The following is a 24,096-nucleotide window of genomic DNA, read 5'->3' as shown; positions in this document are numbered from 1 at the left end:
TGTCTGCATATTACCACTACTTTGTATCGCTTACATTTATCTGAATGTTTCCATTTATTGTGCAACCACTGAAATAAGAGTCTGTTGACAGACGCTCTGGTGGCATGATGTGTGTTCCTGATGAGTTAACAGCTCGGTCAGACAGCACGTTGCTCCATCGTTTCCGGCTCTCCGTAGATGGACTCCAGTAACTTTTTAGCGAGCTTTCAGACCTGTGAAACAAGGTTTTGTTTTATATATATATATATATATATATATATACACGTGTGTGTGTGTGTGTGTGTGTGTGTGTGTGTGTGTGTGTGTATTTGGTGTGAAATGCATCAACAGCTATTGGATTGGATGGATTTTCATGCAATTTGCTCCAGCATTTATGTCCCCCTCAGCATGAATTGTAAACATTTTGGTGATAATAGCCTTCTATACAGCACCACCATCATGTGATGGATTTAGTATCAGCACATAATTTCATCACTAATGAAATCATGGCTTCATTTTATGACCCAAAATGATCATTTCCTATGCATTTTCCAGCTATTGTGATTGCGGTCTGATATATATTCACAGTAACTTGCCTTCTCCTCATCTGTTTTGAACAGAATAATCCTGAACTTAGTCAGTCTGAAGACGCTATGTCAAAGATTATTGCTGGCAACATCAAGCATGATTGATAAATAATGAAGCAGAGGTTTGTTGGTGACCGTGCAGGGTGCTGTCTGTTTTTCCTCTGCAGTCCACTTACTGCATGTCATAATCTAACAGCCGGAAACATGGATTAATGACACGTGCTGGTTTGACTAAAAACAGATTTATGGTGTCTCTGTTTTCATCGAAATTTTTAATAATTCAAGCCTGCCCTCCTTTAAAGGGGTTAATTTTATGGTTTACCCTATTAATTAAATCTAATTAATCATGGAACTCTGTGCCTCGTGCCGCCATGTAGCTTCACTGCGGTGACTTGCAGTGAGCTCATGAAACTGAAGGTCACAGGTTTTGACATCCAGCGCAGGTTGTGCGATGTTGTTTGTCTTGTCAGATTGGGCTGAATCCATGCCTGCTGCCTCACTGTGTGCCTTGGTAAATGCATCAACTTAAAGCTTTGATTCACCTACAATGAAAATAACAATAATAAAAAAAAAACTTGTTTACTATTGTTGTCACTATCAGGATGTGGTGTGTGGTGGCTTTGGGCGCTCCTTCACCGGTGAACGATGTGTCATTGCAACAGTACAGTCTGTTAACACAGTTAAAACGTCAACCATAACCTCCCTTTTTGGCTTTCTCTATGCTACAAATATTTTCCGTGCTTGCAAGGCAAACACGAATAAGCCTTTGTTTATTGCATCCCGTGTACAGCAGGGGGCAGGATAACTGCAAGGTTCAGCACACTGATGACAGCAGGTCAACATTTACAGTATCTCTAATATAACTTATTACACACATATGGAGACACATTCGTGCATAGACAGAAAAGCAAAGTGGAAACTGAGGTTGGTTATTTGTAGAAGTCAACTGTCTCCACCTCACCTCACTATAGTATCAAATATGGCTTGTCTGTGTTTAATGATCTGAACAGTTTTCTAATCAACACGGCTGCCACTGTGCACGTTTCTGTGGCAACATGGGTGTATTTGTAATGCACTTACGGCAAAAAAAAACAAAAAAAAACAAAACAAAAAAAAAAAAAGTCTTAACTAGACCGTATTTTAAGATGATTGAATTTTCGAAAAGCAGGTGTACTCGCGCAGCAACGACTCACTGTCCGTCATTTACGGTTTCTAATTTCTCACAGCACCTGAAGGCGGCAGTGTTGTGTTCAGGCCCCTTTGAAAAACCACCCCTTGCCCTGAAACGGTAAATATGTGGAGTCTGTGGCGTATTTAGCGTCAGTGCAGAGGAGACTGCAGCCGAAGCACCGGGGAGCCGCACGGATACACACTGAACACACTGGAACTCAGCCATTTCCACATCTACACCTTACCTGCTTTTTACGTCAAGGTGACTTTTCCAGCTCACTCTGCGTGAACTTGGCGTTGTTCGTTTCGGGTTGGCTACCATTAATTACTGACTATTTCACATTGACTATGTTGGTTTCTGACACCTTTACAAAAAGCTTCAAGTGAACGTTTTTAATGTTAATGCTTAACTGTTTTACTCACGTTAACAGCTCGGATACACCATTTTATTTTGTTTTTTGGCGTTTGTGGCCGATGGAAATGAAGCGGAGAAGAGCAGCAGTTATGTTGGTTAAACTCTAGACGTTAGCATCGAAAACATGCTAGCTGAAAGAAACTTGTATTTATAATGTTATAGTAATAAGTTAACGCTGCTTTGTGCTTTTATTGCGGCTTTCTATATATAAGTTCATGACAAAATGGAAGCAATACCCTTTGTATTAGTAACTAATAAGGTGACTCCACTGACATTTAGTGAGATAACAGATACAGACGGCAAGAAAGTAATGTTAACGTTCAGCTGTATGTATGGTCTGAAGACCAGAGAGGTGACAGTGCCTATTGACAGGCATCCTCTGAAAGGCTATCTAAGTAGGGCCAGGAAAGATTCATTTAATTAATTCAAACTCAGATAGAAGTTCATTTAATGGCAGTAATGTGCTCTGTATGAACTGTGGGGGACCTGTGCTCTGTCAGGCGCTTTGTACGGGAATCATTCAGGAGAGCTTAGCTATGTCACGCCAAAGGGTGCACAGATGATCCACTCTGACCGGTGGGTGTGTAGTCATTAATGTACAGTTTTATGTTAAGTTTGTACATTGTATTCATAGTGCCATTTCTACTTTCAGCCAAGACCGTTAAACGCTGCTTTACTGTGTTTCAAATAATGATCATTGCACTGCTAGTCGTAGTAGTCGTGTCTGCTGATCTAATTTTCACAAAACTGAGCTGTAGCTGTGCTCTCTCTGTAGTTAATGACCCCCCATACTGGTTTTCCTCTGTATGACCTCTGCAAACTTTAATTAAAAATGTATTTTCACCAAAGCTTTTATCATATAATTCTGATTTTATCTTGTTTTTTTTGTTAGTATGAATTATGCAGCAATCCAATTGACAGATTTACAGATGGCTTCAGTTTACCGATTTACAAATGTGTAGATGCTACCAATAACTCAGGGTCTAATTCAGAATGGCTCAGCAGATGGAAGCCAGCCACGCTCATGTGGTCGGATGACACACTTCACCGCGAACCCGTTTCCTGTTCTCGCTAACTGCAGTGTTGTACGCTCAAACATAAGATGGAACCGATGATCTGGGCCCACAGTATTATGGTACACATTGTTGGAAAATCTGTGAAAAATCAGGGGCCGTTAAAAATCAAATTCCAGATTATTGGTAGACACATCAGTAAACTGTGGTTAGAGTCTTAATTATAATGGATGGGTTTCTATTGGGGAGAAACATTGAACGCATCAGATGCCATCTCAGCAGCAGATAAGGCTGATTGAGCCACGCTTAAAAACACACGCACCAGCTGTCTGAGGACATCAACATCGAATCAAAGCTTTTTATATCGGCAATAAAACCAAGCTGAGGGAGCCGCCAATAGATGTTTGGCCCCTGCGAGGCATTTATGACAATAAACCTCAGCAGATGGGACGATTAACTTCATATAGATAGATAGCTTAGCCAAGTATCTGCTGTGGCCAAATATGCTTCGATGAAAGCGCGCTGTTCCAGAGGCAAAACAGAACAATTAGCTTCCATGTATACACCACTACTATTTGTGTATGATGACTGCTACTATAAGTACTACAGTAGATACTATTGCTACTCCTACACAATGTTAAGATGCAACTTTTCTACTTTCCAATTATTGCTAGTTGATACAACTGCTAGCACATCCATGCTACTGATGTTAGCGAGCACTGTGGGAAAGATTTCCATTACAACTTATGGCCGTATTACTATGACTGATAGAACTACGTCTAGCTACTCGTACACCACCAGTACAACCAGGTAGTCTAACTCAGTGGCTGCGGCCCCCTGGGGGGTCGCCAGGGGACACTAGGGAGGCCTCAGAAAATTGGAGGGAAGATAAGAAAAAAAAAAGCAAAAATGAGATAATAATAATCATTATTAATTACTAATTATATTTTTAAAATCATTATTATAAAATATAATCTAATTATTTTTAAAATCGTCATTATAAAATATAATTTAGAAATAATTTCGAAATGTTATTTGCCATGCTCATCTTTCTGATTGCCTGCCAGTCAAAACATCGTTCATGACGTCATGAAGTCGCATGTAGACCTGGCGGTTGGCGCACTGACAGATATTAAGCCAAGGCTTGACAACACACACGCACACACACACACACACACACACACACACACATACACACACACACACACACACACTTCAGAGGTTTGATTTCTTTTGTTCTGTTCTTGTCTGTCAACAGTTTGTTGAAAAGTTCATTATTCAGTGGAAATATAATACAGTGTTGAAAACATGTTCGTTAATAATATTCTTATGTTAAACAAATGTAATAATTGTTGAATAGTGAATAAAAGTAAGAAAATCATTCTAAAAGTTGATGTTTCTTTACGTATTTTGTAGCATTGTCGGTGGGTTTGCAAAGGGGGTCCCCAGTTAGAAGCTAATGCTGTTTGGGGGGCCATGGCATGGAAAAGTTTGGGAACCCCTGGTCTAACTGACAGATGAACTTGGTCTTTAGGTGAAACAACGTCTAACATTACAGTGAAGTAAGGATTAACCTGGGCTAGCTTACATGGAGTAGTTTGAAATATGCTCATTAGCTTTTTCACTGAGAGTTCGGTGAGAAGATGCATGGTAAGTTATGTCCTTATGTCCTAATTTATCACTCCTCTGTATGTATAGGTTAAAACTGGCCTAAATTTGGTTGTAAGGTGAAAACTTTTTAGATACATATACTTTCCTGACATATTGTTTCAACAGTGTTTTAAAGATTCTTTTTTTAAAGTGCAGTCCTGTTAAGACTTGCTTGACACAGTCTATAATAATAATAATAATAAACTTTATTTGTATAGCACTTTTCATCCATTTAAAATGCATCCCAAAGTGCTTCACAGAATAAAAGAATACAAGAACAGAAAGAATAAAAGCATATTATGAAAGACAATATAGATATATATATACATATGTGTTCACACACACACACACACACACACACACACACACACACACACATACCCACGCCCGGTGCTGAGACATGGCAGGGCACTGAGGAACCATGTGAGGAAACACCTATGGGGGCCATCCACACCGAGAAGCGCCACAGCCTACAGCCATAGGGAGCGCCGCCACAGAGACCACCCCGACGCCGATGGACAGGGACAGACTCCACACTTAATGCAGAGCCGCCCCAGTCCCCCGGGCCCAGGAGGCCTCCAGGGCAACGCCCCCCATGGGCAGACCGGGCATACATCCCAGTGTGGAGGCCCCCCATGAGGAAACACTGAAGCTAAAAACTAAAAGACTAAAAATATAAGCAATAAATAAAAGCAGGTATAATGCATAAAAATTAAAAGATTTAAGAAAGTTAAAAATGTTAAAATAGACAAATAAATAAGTAATAAATAATAGTAATAAGATTTTAAGATCAAGTGGTGATAAAATGGATGACTAAGAAGTCATGGGAAATATTAGAAATAAAAATAACATAGTAGAAGAATTAAAAGTTTAAAAGAAATCAATTAAAAGCCAAATTAAAAAGGTGAGTCTTGAGCCTCCTTTTAAAAACATCAACAGTCTCTGCAGTCCTGATGTTCTCCGGCAGGCTATTCCATAGTCGAGGGCCATAATGGCTGAATGCAGCCTCCCCGTGGGTTTTTGTATTAACTCTAGGAATAATTAAAAGTCCAGTGCCGGAGGACCTCAGGACCCGCGAGGGTTGATATGATAAAAGCAGGTCAGATAAATAAGAGGGCCCAAGACCATTAAGACATTTAAAAACTAATAAAAGAACCTTAAAATCGATCCTGAAACACACAGGGAGCCAATGCAGTGATTTTAAAATTGGTGTAATGTGCTCCTGCCCTCTGGTCTTCGTCAGCACACGTGCGGCTGAGTTCTGTAATAACTGCAGATTAGAGATGGTCTTTTTGGGGAGACCAGAGAGCAGGGCATTACAGTAGTCTAAACGACAGGAGATAAAAGCATGCATCAGCACCTCCGTGTTAGCTTGAGAGAGAAAAGGGCGGACTCTGGCTATATTCTTAAGATGATAAAAACCTATTTTTGTTACATTTTTTATATGTGGAATAAAATTCAGCTCAGAGTCAAAAATGACGCCCAGGTTCTTTACACATTGTGTTGGCTTAAAATCTTGTAGTTTTGGTAAAAGTTTCTCTCTCTTGCCTTCAGGACCAATAACTAAGACCTCTGTTTTGTCCTGGTTGAGCTGTAGGAAATTATCTGCCATCCATGATTTTATATCTAAAATACAGTTAAAAAGAGCATCAATTGGCCCTGTGTCGTCAGGAGACACGGCAATGTAAAGCTGTGTATCATCTGCGTAACTGTGGAAGCTGATGCCGTGTCTCCTGATGACGTCCCCAAGGGGAAGCATATATAGATTAAAAAGAATTGGACCTAAAATCGACCCTTGGGGCACCCCACAATTAATTTTATGTGTTCTGGAGGAACATGTATCCAAACTTACGCGAAAATATCGATCTGTGAGATAGGAGCTGAACCAGTTAAAAACAGTACCAGAGAGGCCGACCAGGTTTCTCAGTCTGTTTAATAAAATGTGGTGATCTACTGTATCAAAGGCAGCACTTAGATCCAGTAGTACCAAGACTGTGAGTTTTTGTGAATCTGCGTTATATCTAATGTCATTTAAAATCTTTAAAAGGGCTGTCTCTGTACTGTGGTTCATCCTAAAACCAGATTGGTATTTCTCTAAAATATTGATACTATTTAAAAAATCATTTACTTGATTAAAAACCAGCTTTTCTAATATTTTACTTAAAAATGGTAAGTTGGACACAGGTCTGTAGTTATTAAAAATGTTGGGGTCTAAGTTACTCTTCTTCAGAAGGGGCTTCACCACTGATGTTTTAAAGGCGGCGGGGAAGACACCCGTCTGAAGAGAGTAATTTACAATATTTAAAATCTGTTCCTCAAAGAAGCCATAAAATGTTTTTAAAAGTGATGTGGGAATTGGGTCTAAAAGGCAGGTTGTTGGGTTTACTTGGGAGAAAACTCGACCAAGTGTCCTTGCATCAACCAGGGCAAAACTCTCCAGTGTTTCCTCAGGCAAAAGTAATGGTACAGGTGTGTTAAAAACTAAATTCTGTTGGGGTAAAAGACTGGATCTGATAATATCGATTTTACCTCTGAAGTGGTCTGCAAAGTCCTCACAGAGGGCATCTGATGGGGGTTTGGAAGATTTTTTAAAATTGCTATTTGTTAAAAGATCGATGGTGGAGAACAGGAATTTGGCATTGTTTTTATGGTCTGTGATGAGTCTTGAGAAATGAGATATTCGTGCCAGTTTGACTGTGTTATTGTAGATTTTTAGTTGTTCGCATAATAGTTCATAGTGAATTGTCAGTTTGTTTTTTCTCCACCTCCTCTCTGCACTCCTGCAATTTCTTTTCAGTTTTTTGATTTCGTCATTATTTCTCCACGGTGGTGTAGGTTTCGTTTTTATGGTTTTGGTTAACAGTGGAGCAACTGAGTCCAATGTTGTTTTCAGTTTGCTGTTAAAATTGTCAACAATAAAATCACAAGGTGCAGGTAAAATTTCGGCAGGAGTGCTCTTTAAAATCTCCATAAAATTTGCAGCCACTTCAGAGGTAATGTAGCGTTTCCTCACCATTCCCACCGGGGCCTCCCTGTTGTTAAAACTGGTGATGTTAAAATACACACAGTAGTGGTCAGACACAGCCAGGTCAACAACAGAGGACACACCAGTGGACAGGCCATAGGTTATGACCAGGTCCAGGGTGTGTCCTCTGTTGTGAGTCGGCTGTGTGACGTGCTGTTTAAAATCCATGCAACTTAAGAGATTTAAAAATTCTTTGGACATTGGGTCCGAGCTATTATCAACATGTAGATTAAAATCACCAGTTATTAAAATTCTGTTATAGTTGGTGTGTACGATTGATAATAGTTCAGAGAATTCACTGATAAAAGAGGTAGGATGATGGTGGGGTGGTCTGTAAACTGTGATGCAGAGAATAGGAGGACTGCTAAAAACAAAGGCATGATGCTCAAACGATGTGTAACTGTTAAAAAAGACTTCATTTGAGTTCAGCGTATTTCTCGTGATGGAGGCAGTTCCACCCCCTCTTTTACCACCCCTGGTAGAAAATAAAAAATTAAAATTTGGTGGGCAAGCCTCGGTGAGAACAACTGGTGCGTCAGTGCCGAGCCATGTTTCTGTTAAAAAAATGCTGTCTACCTTGTTATCTAAAATCAGGTCGTTTATGATAAAAGTTTTATTTAAAAGGGAGCGCACGTTCAGCACGGCCAGCTTAATGTTCGTGCTGAACGTGCGCTCTTTATCACAATGTGAGGAGGTTGAAGCAGGTGTGACCGGAACTAAGTTATTTCGCTTGTTACTGGTCCATGATGAAACTGGTCTGTGAATTCTGTTTGTGATTCTGACTGTGATTCCTGCTGTATGAGATGTACTGTAGGGAGAGGTAGTGGTGCAAATATTGTCCTGTGCCACTGGGGTCACTGGGGGAGGGGCGTGTATGATGTAGGTGGGGGTGGGTGAAGGTGAGTGTAGGTGAGGTGCAGAGGGCGTGTGTATGGGTGTACTGAGTCAGGAGGTGATTGTGGTGCAGGACCGGACTGTCAGGTCAATGTTTACTGATAAAAGCCGTGACCCCTCTTGGTTTGGGTGTAGGCCGTCCGGTTTAAAAAGGTGGGGTCTGTTTAAAAAAGCGATAAAATTGTCCACATATGGAATACTTTTCCCCAGGCAATATCCCTTCAGCCACAGGTGCAGCTGGCGGAGGCGACTGGTGGTGACGTCACCGTAGCGCGGTGGGGGAAGCGGGCCGGAAATAACCAGTCGCTTCCCCGTGTCCAGCATGCGGTCCACCATGGACCTGAAATCCCGCTTGAGGATCTCGGATTGCTGGTCTCTGAGATCATTGATGCCGGCCTCCAGGACCAGTGTGGAGGCTGAGCTGTGCTGAGCACACAGCTGGAGGGCGGAGGACTCAACCTCCTTGACGCGGGCTCCGGAGCGGCAGAAGGTCCGGCCACCATGCACCGTCACGTGTCTGACCATCGAGGTCCCGACGACCAGCACGGAGGGGGTGCGCTGCTCCACGGGCTGCCTGGAGGTGCGCCGTTGGCGGGGCGTGACCCGGGGTTGGTGGCGCCGGCCCGCGGTTTCTCCCGGCCGAGATGGAGAAGAGGGGCCAGGCTGGACGCGCGGATCCCGCCTCCTGGGCTGGCGAGAGCCGCGACCAGCTGGGTGGACAGGTCCTGGAGGCGAGCTGGTACTGGAACACGCTCCCATGGGAGGGAAATCCTGCAGGCTCAGGATGTCGTACCTGTTCTCCAGCAGAAGATCCGGAGGCGGAGGAGGGGGAGATGGACGAGCCCCGGCGCCTCTGGTCACCACTGACCAGGATTCCCTCGGCTTGAGTGGCGTTGAGCTCACCGGTGCTGGAGCCGCCGCTCCGTCCTCCCTGATGGAGCACTGCCACTCCGGGGGGCGAAGACAGGAGGTGGAGGGTGCCGATGGCTTGGGCTTGGCGCCCTGGTGGAGCCAGCGGAGCTCGGCGAGTGCTGGTGCCAGCGATCCGGTGGTAATGGAGCCAGTCCATGGCAGGGTGGTGTTGTCCGCGGCTGTCGTGCTCCGGTTACCAGCTCCGGATGCTCTCATGTGAGCGATGAGCTTCGACTGGGTCGAGGCGACGGTGGAGAAATCCATGATGATTTTGTCCCTCTCCTTGAGGTCAGCCCTCAGGTTACAGACGTTGTCCCTCAGTTTTGAGAGGGTAGGGAGACAGGACTCACAGACCGCCATCATGTTAAAATGCCTTTGAAACAACAAATATGAAACTCATCGTTTAGAAAGAAATCTAGATTTTTTAGTCCTGCAGATCAACAAAACCGTGCTTATCAGACATGCCACTACTACTGCCCACTTACATTACGACTGGTAGTACTATTATTGCAGTACCACAAACCATTAATAGCGGGGTATGTTCTCCATATGTTCAAGAGCATTCAGTGAACATTAATTGTCCCGTGGGCTTAGTGATCCCCCCAAAAATCCATATAACATCGTCCTTCATTATACTTCATTCCTCTTAGAAGGCAAGAGAGCATGTCTCCAGTTACAACTCACATCAAATAACTTCAGAGCACTTGTGCAGGATAAGTCAAAAGAGTACTGTAAGACAGTGAAGGAGTGTTAATCACATGCTTACAGGGTTCCGCTTTCCTTTACAAAAAGGGCAACGTGTTCATTTAAGGGGAAAAAACATCAGCAGTCTTTTTTTTTCTGGTTAGTTTCTTTCTCACTGTTAGGATTATTAAACCCAGATTATTGCCCGGTTTGTAACACTTCAAACAAAGAGCTCTGCGTGTGAATATCAAATCATGTGAAGATGTCCTATTATTTTATATGAGTCTTTCACATTGCTGTGGTGGACTTGTAGGCCCCTTTTTAGTGAAAGCAATGCTTCAGCTTCACCTCAGACACACTGATAGATTTTCAGGTTCAGGTTCTGCTCTGCAGTGCAGGATCCTTATATTTTACCAAGTGATGTGTTGTAGGTAATGAAAAGATATATTTTATTTGAAAAAAAAAAAAAAAGTAATTTATCTGAATTCCTTCATATCGGCGGTAGCAATTAACATGTAATTAACAACCATTTACATATTTATAATATATAAATAGATATTAAATAAAGGGGGAATGGCTAAAATGAAATGAAAACATCTTAAATGTTGAAATCAAATGCAAAAAATGAGCAGAACCTACCCTATCGTGAATTTTTCAGGTATTACTTAAAACCAATTCTATTTCGTACAATCACTCTAAAAGCTCTACCACTTGTGTATTTTTTTCTTTATTATTTTCTTTATTATTTTCTTCTTTATTATTCTTTATTTTTGATTGCAGTTATGAAAAAAGTGAACAATTTTTTTTTATCTTACAATTCATCAAATAAGGGCCCAGGTCCTATTTGCTTTACAACAGATATGACGGGGCCCTGTTCATGAAAATGCCTTCTCGGCATGTACAACGGCCAGATAGAAGAAGTGGATAATATGAAGAAATCCTACCAGGCAGGAGTGATAGACGTAGCGATCAAGAAGTAGGAACACGAGAGTGGCTTTAACAAACTGGATGCAATTTGGAAACAAGTCCTGCGGGCTGCTGAAGTTTGTTCGATGATTGCAATTGTGTAGGCGGGCGAACCGGAGCACCTGGAGAAAACCTGTATGGAGAACACAGAGGGAAGCAGGGCTGGGGGTTGAAGCCTCACTTTCTTACAGTACAACTACAACGCAGCCCTAACTCCCCTCTGGTTGATTCAGGCATCTCTCAGATTGGTCCAGCTGTTCGTCCAGCACACCTCCTGTCGGCCCTCGTACCTCTCTGGTCAGTCCAGAAGCTTCTGTGGACGACAAGAGGGGCTGGTGGACCTGCTGCTCCCCCTCCTTCCCCTCATTGTGCAGCTGGACACTATCTAAGCTCCCGTCCTCCCCCTTCCTTTCCTTGACTTCAGTGTTTTCAGCCCTAACTGTCTCGTTTGGGACCTTGTTGTCCTGCCCTCCAGCGTCTTGTCTCAGGACAGCCATTAGTGGACATTCCTCACATTCAAAATTCTGGAGCTCTTGGCGGAGCTTCTGAATTCTGTTAAGCAGATCAGAATTCTCTTGGCTGATGGTCTCTGCAGCAGATATGATGTTTTTCTGCTCCTTGTCAAGTGACTGTCCCTGTGTGAGGTTGCTTTGAAGGTGCCTAAATTCCTGCCTGAGGACAATGTTCTCATGGTGAAGCTCCTGCAGCTGAGCTTTGTTCTGATGATACTGTCTAAGCCAAGGTTTCACACTTTCGTATTCATCTCTCATATCCCGGATCATGCATTGGAGGCCGTAATTTTGGTCCATGAATTCGATTTTCTCAGCTTTCAGTGATGCATACTCAGCCTTCATCCTTGATCCATGGCGAAGTTTTTCGGTCAAATACCAATGCTGTTGTTGTAGGGTAGTGATGAGGTAGCTCAAGCTTAGATTCTCCTCCCTCTTTGTTTTCATTTTCTCTTCCAAGTGATTTTGCCTGAAGAGTTTCTGCTGGAGGTCCTGAACCTTGGCCTGCAGCCGATTCCTGTGGTTGCTCAAGTTCTTGTTTAGAGTCTTTATCCCCTGATATTCACCCTCCAAGGCGTGATAGTCCTTTAATTGCAGGTATCTTCCTTGAATTTCTTGCTCAAGAATGTGGTTGTTTTGGGTGATTTTTTGCGTTTCTTCTCGAGCAACCCTACATTTTTCTTCCAAGTCTCTTTGACGCTGGAGTTTAATGTCCAAGTTGCTCTTTTTGTTGAGAAGATATTTGTTTGAAGCACTAGCTGCTTTTCTGTCAGCTTGTAGCTGCTTTAGCCCTTTATATTTCTCATTGAGATCTTGGCTATCAAGCTGTCGGGCATTCTCAGGCCCGATGTCTTCTGTTTCCTCAGTAGCTACGGAAATGTTGTCAAGAAGACTTTGTGTATCCTCTCTGGGTTTCGGAAACCAAAACATCTTGCCTTTAGTTTATGTCTACTTCAGTGTACAACTGTAAATGATATGGTCTGAACAGCAAACTGTTGTGTGTCAATGTCAAGTGTCAATGTGATAATATTCTATGCAGTGAAATTGTGCTACCCTGATATATGACATGAACACAGCACAGCAGGAACAAAGTTCTTTGATGTGCTTTGATGTTTGTTCAAAGATCATAACCCCGCCCCAAATATGGAAGATCAGACTGTGATGTCACAGTGACATCACATGCCTGCCACCATGGACTCAAAAAAAAACCAAAAAACCAAATCAAAACAAAACAAAACAAAAAAAGGAGATTGGATCACATGCCTGCCACCATGGACACAACAGCACGACCTCGAGTGTGATATTGCTTTTATACAAAAGTTCTACAAGCGCATTTTATTTGTTAACAGTAATAAGCGACAAGAGATTATGATGTGTTTGTTTATTTAATCATTTGTTTGGCTCCGCCAATACAAATAGTTCCGCAACTTGAAGGGAGACAAGGCTGTTGCCAGGCAACACATAAACATTTCCTACACACACGCTTGCTACTCTGTGTCTGCATATTACCACTACTTTGTATCGCTTACATTTATCTGAATGTTTCCATTTATTGTGCAACCACTGAAATAAGAGTCTGTTGACAGACGCTCTGGTGGCATGATGTGTGTTCCTGATGAGTTAACAGCTCGGTCAGACAGCACGGTGCTCCATCGTTTCCGGCTCTCCGTAGATGGACTCCAGTAACTTTTTAGCGAGCTTTCAGACCTGTGAAACAAGGTTTTGTTATACATATACATCTATCTATATGTACACGTGTGTGTGTGTGTGTGTGTGTGTGTGTGTGTGTGTGTGTGTGTGTGTGTGCGCGCGTGCGTGCGTGTGTGTGTATTTGGTGTGAAATGCATCAACAGCTATTGGATTGGATGGATTTTCATGCAATTTGCTCCAGCATTTATGTCCCCCTCAGCATGAATTGTAAACATTTTGGTGATAATAGCCTTCTATACAGCACCACCATCATGTGATGGATTTAGTATCAGCACATAATTTCATCACTAATGAAATCATGGCTTCATTTTATGACCCAAAATGATCATTTCCTATGCATTTTCCAGCTATTGTGATTGCGGTCTGATATATATTCACAGTAACTTGCCTTCTCCTCATCTGTTTTGAACAGAATAATCCTGAAATTAGTCAGTCTGAAGACGCTATGTCAAAGATTATTGCTGGCAACATCAAGCATGATTGATAAATTAATAGCATGATTGATAAATAATGAAGCAGAGGTTTGTTGGTGACCGTGCAGGGTGCTGTCTGTTTTTCCTCTGCAGTCCACTTACTGCATGTCATAATCTAACAGCCGGAAACATGGATTAATGACTCGTGCTGGTTTGACTAAAAACAGATTTATGGTGTCTCTGTTTTCATCGAAATTTTTAATAATTCAAGCCTGCCCTCCTTTAAAGGGGTTAATTTTATGGTTTACCCTATTAATTAAATCTAATTAATCATGGAACTCTGCGCCTCGTGCCGCCATGTAGCTTCACTGCGGTGACTTGCAGTGAGCTCATGAAACTGAAGGTCACAGGTTTTGACATCCAGCGCAGGTTGTGCGATGTTGTTTGTCTTGTCAGATTGGGCTGAATCCATGCCTGCTGCCTCACTGTGTGCCTTGGTAAATGCATCAACTTAAAGCTTTGATTCACCTACAATGAAAATAATAATAATAATAAATACTTGTTTACTATTGTTGTCACTATCAGGATGTGGTGTGTGGTGGCTTTGGGCGCTCCTTCACCGGTGAACGATGTGTCATTGACAACAGTACAGTCTGTTAGCACAGTTATAATGTCAACCATAACCTCCCTTTTTGGCTTTCTCTATGCTACAAATATTTTCCGTGCTTGCAAGGCAAACACGAATAAGCCTTTGTTTATTACATCCTGTGTACAGCAGGGGGCAGGATAACTGCAAGGTTCAGCACACTGATGACAGCAGGTCAACATTTACAGTATCTCTAATATAACTTATTACACACATTTGGAGACACATTCGTGCATAGACAGAAAAGTAAAGTGGAAACTGAGGTTGGTTATTTGTAGAAGTCAACTGTCTCCACCTCACCTCACTATAGTATCAAATATGGCTTGTCTGTGTTTAATGATCTGAACAGTTTTCTAATCAACACGGCTGCCACTGTGCATGTTTCTGTGGGTGTATTTGTAATGCACTTACGGCAAAAAAAAAAAAAAAAAAAGTCTTAACTACATCGCATTTTAAGATGATTGAATTTTCGAAAAGCAGGTGTACTCGCGCAGCAACGACTCACTGTCCGTCATTTACGGTTTCTAATTTCTCACAGCACCTGAAGGCGGCAGTGTTGTGTTCAGGCCCCTTTGAAAAACCACCCCTTGCCCTGAAACGGTAAATATGTGGAGTCTGTGGCGTATTTAGTGTCAGTGCAGAGGAGACTGCAGCCGAAGCACCGGGGAGCCGCACGGATACACACTGAAGCCATTCAGCTGGAACTCAGCCATTTCCACATCTACACCTTACCTGCTTTTCACGTCAAGGTGACTTTTTCAGCTCACTCTGCGTGAACTTGGCGTTGTTCGTTTCGGGCTGGCTACCATTAATTACTGACTATTTCACATTAACTATGTTGGTTTCTGACACCTTTACAAAAAGCTTCAGGGCAGTTTAGCTGCAGGGTGTAAGTGAACGTTTTTAATGTTAATGCTTAACTGTTTTACTAACAGCTCGGATACACCGTTTTATTTTGTTTTTTGGCGTTTGTGGCCGATGGAAATGAAGCGGAGAAGAGCAGCAATTATGTTGGTTAAACTCTAGACGTTAGCATCGAAAACATGCTAGCTGAAAGAAACTTTTATTTATTTATAATGTTATAGTAATAACAAGTTAACGCTGCTTTGTGCTTTTATTGTGGCTTTCTATATATAAGTTCGTGGCCAAATGGAAGCAATACCCTTTGTATTAGTAACTAATAAGGTGACTCCACTGACATTTAGTGAGATAACAGATACAGACGGTGAGAAAGTAATGTTAACGTTCAGCTGTATGTATGGTCTGAAGACCAGAGAGGTGACAGTGCCTATTGACAGGCATCCTCTGAAAGGCTATCTAAGTAGGACCAGGAAAGATTCATTTAATTAATTCAAACTCAGAAGTTCATTTAATGGCAGTAATGTGCTCTGTATGAACTGTGGGGGACCTGTGCTCTGTCAGGTAACCGATGGCATCCCTGGTGAAAATGTCTGTTTCTGTGAATAGTTAAGTGAGTAGAAGATGAAGACTGAAGTTCAAAATGAAGCATTCTTTTCAACATTTAAAGCAAGGTTAGTTTTTTTTTTTTTTTTTTTTTTTTTTGGATTTGTACTGTTTTGGAAGAAAAAAGGAAAGGGAGAGAGGTTTGAGAGAGAGATGCTTGCTGGATTGCTGGAAAAGGGAGATTCAAATCCCTGTTTGACTACAAACGATGTTCAGGAAGGTATAGAGTTAATCTAGATGGCTCTCCTCTACATGTCACAGTTTCTTTTCAATTAATTAATTAAGAAAAACTGCGCTTTTTTCATTTTAATGTACAATATCACAGCAGGCTTGCTTTGCGGTGATGCGCCAGAAAAGTCTTAAATTCATCCCGTTTGGAACCTCAGCGACGCCTTCTCGACACATTTTTAAAAGGGGAGTGAGTCTGTAATTACAGACAGATGCACATGTGAGTCAGGCAGCGGATGATGCATCCTGCGGGCTCTGCTTGCTAACAGCAGTGTTTACTTCAGGCTCACGCTTCTTCCTCGCTGTTTGTGTTTGTGTCCTGCGGCCGCAGCCCGTCAGACAACAAACGCCGTGAGGAACAACACCCCGACACATTTCTTTGGGTGGAGCAAGTCAGCCAACCACATTTCAACCACAAATGCAGTGATGCATGTTCTCAATGGCAGGTGGAGTTATTTCAGTATGCTACAATTAAGCCATTGTGTGCTTTAAGAAGAACAAGCACTGGCTGATTTTTCAAGGTTTTAAACAGCAGTTGAACCATCATGGGAATGAGCAACACGCTCCTCTCTCCATCTGGGACTACAGATGCTGTGTCTTTGAGCGAGGTATTATCAGGTGCCGCGACGATGGTCACACACACCCTACAGGTGGAAGCGTGCGTGCAAATGAATGAGAAGAAACAACCCTGCCCCGGATGTTTCGGTCTCTCATGTCATCTCTTCATCTCCTTGTAGAACCGCAAGCAATGCCAAACTGGGGAGGAGGCAACAAGTGTGCAGCGTGCCTGGGGAAAGTGTACCACGCTGAGGAGGTGCAGTGTGACGGGAAGAGTTTCCACAAATGCTGTTTTCTCTGCAGTAAGTTCAGCTGGAACGCCTACACTTTTTCCCATTAACACGCAGACAAACACATTTGTTATTTGCTTTGAAAGCATTTTAGTATCTGTTGTGATATAATAGGAGTCATAATATGGGAATAACTTCTACTGTATTTGACTGTTTTTAGTTCAAGCATCAGAGCGCCATGAACGCCCAGAGAGTCAGTTTCACCTCTCCACAGCTCATCAAAGGGAGCTCGTACTGACAGTTCTCTGACTGGTCATCGCTTGTTGACTTCCCGCTGTATTATTGTCAGTTTGTTTGACGGGTGTGTGGCTTGTCCTGCTCCTGAACCGGCCCCCGAAATGTCAGTGAAGACGCTCCAGCGAAGACCTTTTCACAGAGACTGGGATCATACACACACTTTCATTCCGCTGCTATCAAGAAGAGAGCAAAGCGATCTGAGCCACAAAAGATGAGTTTTTGTCCAGCAGTTCCCACACAAAAGCAGCTTTGTCCGACGTTCCTGCTGAAGACACGATGAGCAAGGGGACGTGGTGTCCTTGGCTCTGGTTTGCCTTTTCCTTCAGTTTCTCAGATTGACATTCATCCTTTTCTGTGCATGAAAGGCAGCTATAGAATGACATAAAGGTCACTTTGAACACTTTCCGTGGCTTTATCTTCTGGATTTGCTTCTACTGTCAGCCTGTGCCAGCGCATGATGATTCACGGCCCAAGTGGAGGGGAACACTTGTGACCAAACCTCAGAGAAACCGGAGCAATTGCAACAAAGATGGTTCAGGAAATGTGAGCTGAATTTGATGGAAGCTTTCATTGTGAAAGGCATCGGCCACGGGCTGAGAGAGACATGAGTGGGAGCATTTTTCCAGCCAGTTGTGTGAAATCTTAAGCCAGTATCAGATGGTCATACCGCGTCGGCCAGTGTGTAAAGAATTTCGATAATCCCAGCAGCCAGTGTGTCGTCTTAAGCCACTGCAATGCTTGTGTGTTTTCAAACAATGCATTCTTCGCTTTGCACAAAGCTGCCAACAACTGATTTCTCTGTTCAGGTGTAGACTGAGAGACGGTGTGAGTTGAAGTCTCGGCTGAAGTGCAGGCACTGAAAACGGCTGGAGTAAATCAAGCGTCAGATGAACTCGGGTGACATGCAAGTGGTCAAAGTTCATACAAACTTTACACTGGCAGTGCTTCCACTTCAGCTGACCCTTCCAGCTCAATTCATCGGTCACACTTAAGCTCACAGTGTTACCCTGTCTCTTCCTAAAACCAAGAACAGATACTTTGTTTCTCTGAGAACATTTCAGCTGCATCCTGATCACAGGACAATACCGACACCATCTCGCTTCTATAACTCCTGCCCTCTTTGTGCCCTCAGTGGTGTGCAGGAAGGCCCTAGACAGCACCACACTGGCTATTCATGACCAGGAGATCTACTGCAAGTCCTGCTACCGGAAGAAGTACGGCCCTAAAGGCTACGGCTACGGTCAGGGGGCCGGGACGCTCAACATGGACCGAGGAGAGCGGCTGGGAATCAAACAGGAAGAGTAAGCTGAGCTGCTGCATGAGCGCTGAAAGGAATAAGCCAATAACTCTGTTTTGCATTTTTATACATTCAACACAACACAAATGACATCTTGAAGTGTCTGAATAGGGCGTCATTCATCGCACTTAATTGCACAAGTGTTAGCAGTGAGCTTGAGGTCAGTGAGTTCAGTGTGTCAGGATGTTTGCAAGATGTGGCTGCTGATGCTGTCAGTGCTATTGTCTCCTAACAGCATGCATTCATGGTGCTGAACTTGAAATAGTTCCCAAATGCGTACGCTTGGGGAAAAAAAAATGGAGTTCATGAAAGCTAATGTCAAATATACAGCGTGAGCAGGAGTCAGTGGGAATTCAAGTTTTACAAGGTTTTGGCTTTTTTTTGGCTTTAAGGGCCTCAGATGTTTGTCATGTCAATAAGAAGAGTTTCACGCTCTGCTTCAGTACAGATCAGCAGTCATGACGCTTGAGGACTTTTAACAGGCAAAGAACATATTTAAGATCGAGTCCTTCTGCTTAAATATGTCAAAGCTGAAAGCCTTCGCTCTTCCCATGTTCGTGCCCTCCCCTGCATCCTTTTCTGTTCTCACTGCCTGAACCACTAAGCTTGACAGGAATATTGCACACAGTCGGCCTCTTGATCAAACCCAGCTTGGCTGCAGCACATCCCAGCTGGTTTTAAGGAACAGAGGAGATTCAAGAAGAGAAAAGTCAAAGCTGAAGCCTGAGATTCAGAGGAATGATACCAGTTTATACCTATATCTACTTTGTCTCCATTGTGAGAGCTGAGCAGAGTGTTAGACTGCGTAAGTCCATCCTAATCCTTATGCACACATGACGTGAGAGAACCAAAAACAAGCAGGAAAACACTGACGCACACACACATCTACCCAGAATGTTTACTCCTGCAACCAGACGTCAGGTGATGACTGTTTTGAAAGAGATTATTATGCAACCAGCAGGGGCAGACCTCCTCCTCTCTGTCCTCTGCCACAAAGGGCTTCATTCAGGGGCCTCGGGGGCTGGCAGCCGCCCTTCGATAAGCACCGGCCCCAGCATGCCCTGCTCTCTTTGCCGCCACTGGCTGAGGACAGCGGATGTGCCGGGTTTATTTCTGGTCCTTTCGTCTTTTTAAAAACGGCTTTGCAATCATTGATAAAGTCGTCTCGAGAGATATTTAATGTTTAACTGACACAGAGCTCAGGTGTTCATTACTGCAGAGGTCAGTGTTTTAGTTCGTACTTGCTTCACTGTGAGTCAATGAGTAAATGTTTTCATGAGAAAGAACATTCTCGAGAGGAAGCGTGACCAATGCTCTTTGTGTTGTTGTGTTTCAGGGGCAGACGTTTCATTCACTCATTCCAAAATCAAACATCTACCACTTCAGCTTGAGCCTTTAGATGACAGGATGTGTCATCTGGTGTAATCAGAGAAGGGATGATTGAGATTTTCAATATACTGAATGACGCTTTGTATGCCCCTCCCCTCCAGGACACACACTCACAGACCGACGACCAATCCCAACCCGTCCAAATTTGCCCAGAAGTTTGGGGGTTCAGAGAAATGTGCCCGGTGTAACGACTCTGTCTACGCGGCCGAGAAGATCATGGGAGCAGGCAAGGTGAGGTCCATCTAAAGCATCATCTGCTCGGGGGGTGGGGGGGGGTGGCAACGTCCGTCCACGGTTTGCTCCAGGTCAACGTCTTTGTCCAACACTTTGGTTTATGAGCAGATATGACCAGGGCAAAGGACACTCCCATCAGCCTCGGCAGCACTCTGTTTACGGCTGATTAGCAAATACATGCTAAACTAAGAGGGGTAAAATGATAAACAACATCCCTGCTAAACATCAGCATGTTGACATTGTCCTTTTGATCATGTTAGCATGCTGACTTTAGCATTTAGCTCGAGTCAGTAGAATATTCATTTTCATTAGCCATGGAAACATCTTCATGGGAATATGTTTTTTGTCGGAGTAAGGGCAAAAGGTGGGAGATTTTTTGCACGTAAACTTAGTCATTCTTCATTGATATCTAGAAGATATAAGTAAATACACCAGCATGAACTGACACAAAGACGTGTTTGCAGAGTAAAAAAAACACCCTTGATGCAACATGCAGGTTTTAAATTGAGGTATCTGCCAAGATGAAAGCCAAGTTGACTATTTGGCTTTCACAAGTGGAGCCAAGTTGCAAAAATTATGACTGCTGGCAAAGGCGAGGATTCATTTATTGTTGTGGCAACACTAATGCAGAGTGTAGCACCAGGCAGGCTGTGCCTGAGAACAAGATCTTCTCCCACAGGTTTAAAGAATGCACTCCTCTAACTCTGCTCTGATGTTTCTTGTTGAGACTAAACGCGATGTGATCCACAGACTCGAAGCTGCAGTGTGAACTTAGGGGCTCATATTTGACCTTTCAAATATGCAGCACGTATTCAACATCACAGAGCAGTAATCATATGCAGTTTAACATGAACAGCGCCTACAGAAATCAGGCCTCTAACCCAAGCAGTGCTGCTTCCACTGGGGTGCAAAAAGTGCAGCTGGATTGGACACACATGGTTTTTACAGTGCTGAACCACATGCAGGAGGTTTGGTGTGGTCTCTCATAATGAGAGAACGCAAATCCTGTTTTTCTGATTGAAGCCGTTCCATAATGTTTGGATTGGTGCTCCCTAACAGCTGGCGTTAATCGCGTGAGGGAGTACGGGGTTCTGGCAGTTGTTGACACGCAGATTTACAGTAGATGAAGTCATGAGGATGTTTAGTTCTGGGGAAGAACGTCGCTGTCCACAGAGGAGCTAAGAGTCGCATTCTGAGGATTTCTGTGTCCTCTGAAAATGGGGGTGGACCATTTGCTGTCACCGATCACATGTGGGTTCACACACGGGCTGATTTATAGCAGGTGATGTCATGGGGCGGAGAGCTGTTAATGTGTGCGCTAATGGGAGGAAATCTAATCTCTGGCTTAAGCGCAGCATGTCATTTTAAGTATAATAAAGACATTTACACATGCCTGCGGGCCCATGGAAAGCTGAGCTGCTTTGATGGGATTTGATGAAGGAAATGATGACGTACGCTCCAACAAACATCTGTAATTATCAGCCGTAAATAGCTGCAAACACCAGAAGAGTTTTAACACCGCACAAGCCCGACAGTTTAAGGTGGAAAACTCTCTCCTTCTCTTCACAGCCGTGGCACAAGAACTGCTTCCGATGTGCAAAATGTGGCAAGAGCCTGGAGTCGACCACTCAGACTGAGAAAGACGGAGAAATCTACTGCAAAGGTGAGAGGAAACACTAACGATACTACCAACTAACGATATGTAGTGTTAGAGCAGAGTGCTGTCAACACAGCTGGCATTCCCAGCAGCCTCAGCTCGTGCTGATATTGGCATTAAAACTGAGACATCTGCCAAGACAACGGCCGAGCCAAACATTTCACTTTTTCAAGCCAGTCGCAAAACAATGATCACGCTTGGCTTAGCTGAGAGCTTGAACACTGATGGGAAGTGTGCAAATTGGCCCTGAAATCTGATCTCAAACTGCAGACTTAGAATGTTTCCCTGCGACATGAAGCTGTGTTTTACCTGCAAAACGGATGCCATCCACACCCGCCTCAGCTCGACTTAATGTTTACCGCAAACCAGCAAATGCTAACTCGCTCGACTAAGATGGTCAACATGGTAAACATTACACCAGTTAGCATGCTGATATTAGCATTTAACTTAAAGCACAGACTGGGAGCTAACGACTGCAGAACAAACACTTGCATTGCAATGATGACAAACATTGATTCAAGTTTTTCTTCCCAAATATCAATCTGTGAGTTCCACAGCGTTCTGCAGAGCGCAGCTGAGTCACTGCTGTGACCATGTGAGCAAAAACAGACCTGGCTCTCATGTAACAACCCCTTGAAACACAACACACATGCACAGGGTCTTGTACTCACTGTGGTCTCACATGAGTGTTGGTTTGGCTGGACGACTCGGGCCTCGTCAAGCTAACAGAGCCGCTCACTGTCCAGCATTTCTCAGTCCTCATCAGCACAACATGGGATGGTTTGGCTGAACAGGACTATCACACACACACACGGACGTCAGCAGATAGTTGTTTTGCTGAATGTCAAAATAAAACCTTGTACTGATGAGGAGGAATGTTGCATCTCAGCTCTAAACCCCAAAAGGCCAAACTGCGCTGCTGCGATCAATCAGCGATTTGAGACGTCCTGATCTGAGCAGCAGCTGGATGTCGTTTCTCTCATCAGGAGCACTCTGAAGACAGATGTGGACGGCGGACCTGAGACGTGCAACAGAAAGCTAAACCGGTGTTGTTTGCAGAGTTAAGAAAAAGTCAACAATCCTGCGCTGCACTGTTGACCGCAGCCACAACCCGAGCAGTGTGCTTGATGTGAGATGAACACATGGAGGTGTTAGAGCTGAGGAAACACACACACACGCAGGTGTTTTACATTGTGGCAGATGAGATCTCTCTTGAAGGTGGTCAAAGCTGGAATTACATGCAAACACCAGCTGCAGCTCACCTACCTGTGGAGCTCAGTGATGGAATCAGCTCCTTGATATGGAATCTGGCTTTTTCTTTGGGATAAAAACATGCCTTTTGTTTCACCGCTGTAGGATTTCATGAGGTTTTTTTTGTCAGATGAAAAGGAAAACATTTGTTTGTCGAGAGAATCTATGTGTTTGTTGATGACATAAACCAAAAGTGTGTACATTTAGGGTGCTGGAGTGATGTTGTGTGTCTGTAAATCAAGATATTTGTGTGCCCAGTTGAGATCTGGTGTTTAATCTGTGTTGAAACTGGACTGTATGGAAGCCTGGAGGAAGAGATTTGATCCATGTGGCATCTCAGTGACAGAGAAAATGAGTTTAAATGGTGGTTGTGCCAGGACGCAGTTTGGAAATCTGCAGCTGGTTAATGTTCATTTTTTACTTCCTCTCCCTCCACAGCGTGCTACGCCAAGAACTTTGGGCCCAAAGGCTTCGGTTACGGCCAAGGAGCCGGCGCTCTGGTTCACGCTCAGTGACGGCCGAACTCGACACTGACACACACGCCTTCACTCATTCCTGTGTCCAGCACGCCCTTTTCTTCTATTTCCACCCTCATATTTTATGTTGACGACACAAATAAAAACATTAACAAACCAAACCGCATGTTCACATTTGACTGTATTTTATTATTAAAGCCATTAAAACTGAACCATGCCCGTATGTTTACATCTGAAGCGGAGTTACAGTGATGTCTGAAGGTGGGCAGAGAGGCACTGGAAATGATTATGTGCTTTATCTTTTTTTTGTTTTTATCTTATTATCCCACATGGTGCGGTGAGAGGGGGCGACGGAACAGACACTCGTTAGGCTGCTGGAAGAACTAGTGAGGACTGAAATGGCTTTGAATTCATGTCCTGGATGAGCTGGGGGGTGCTGAAC

At 43.4% G+C, this 24,096-nt stretch overlaps 1 protein-coding gene across 2 annotated transcripts; it reads left to right on the top strand.

The window, feature by feature from the left end:
- Positions 1-15,193: 15,193 nt before the first annotated feature.
- On the top strand, positions 15,194-23,814 carry csrp2 (cysteine and glycine-rich protein 2). 2 transcript variants are annotated; one of them, XM_076722016.1, is made up of 7 exons: positions 15,196-15,322; positions 16,041-16,105; positions 17,003-17,125; positions 18,483-18,651; positions 20,138-20,267; positions 21,840-21,933; positions 23,617-23,814. In XM_076722016.1, exons 2-7 carry the CDS (start codon positions 16,075-16,077, stop codon positions 23,691-23,693), a joined length of 624 nt encoding a protein of 207 aa, XP_076578131.1. In that variant the 5' UTR covers positions 15,196-15,322; positions 16,041-16,074; the 3' UTR covers positions 23,694-23,814. The 2 variants fall into 2 exon arrangements, with proteins under 2 accessions (XP_076578132.1, XP_076578131.1); XM_076722017.1 differs by lacking the exon at positions 16,041-16,105 and having other exon boundaries at positions 15,194-15,322.
- The last annotated feature ends 282 nt before the right edge of the window (positions 23,815-24,096 follow it).

This window comes from Chaetodon auriga, chromosome 22, assembly GCF_051107435.1.
Source record: "Chaetodon auriga isolate fChaAug3 chromosome 22, fChaAug3.hap1, whole genome shotgun sequence".
Lineage (NCBI taxonomy): Eukaryota > Metazoa > Chordata > Actinopteri > Chaetodontiformes > Chaetodontidae > Chaetodon > Chaetodon auriga.
The sequence above is the reverse complement of the archived record's forward strand: the minus strand, read 5'-3'. Positions and strand labels throughout refer to the sequence as shown.

Excerpts from the sequence above, each read along its gene's own strand:
- csrp2 (XM_076722016.1), top strand. The coding sequence starts at position 16,075 with ATGAAGCATTCTTTTCAACATTTAAAGCAAG. Across the intron at positions 17,126-18,482 it reads CAAATGCTGTTTTCTCTGCA|TGGTGTGCAGGAAGGCCCTA; the intron begins GTAAGTTCAGCT and ends TTGTGCCCTCAG. Across the intron at positions 18,652-20,137 it reads CTGGGAATCAAACAGGAAGA|GACACACACTCACAGACCGA; the intron begins GTAAGCTGAGCT and ends CCTCCCCTCCAG.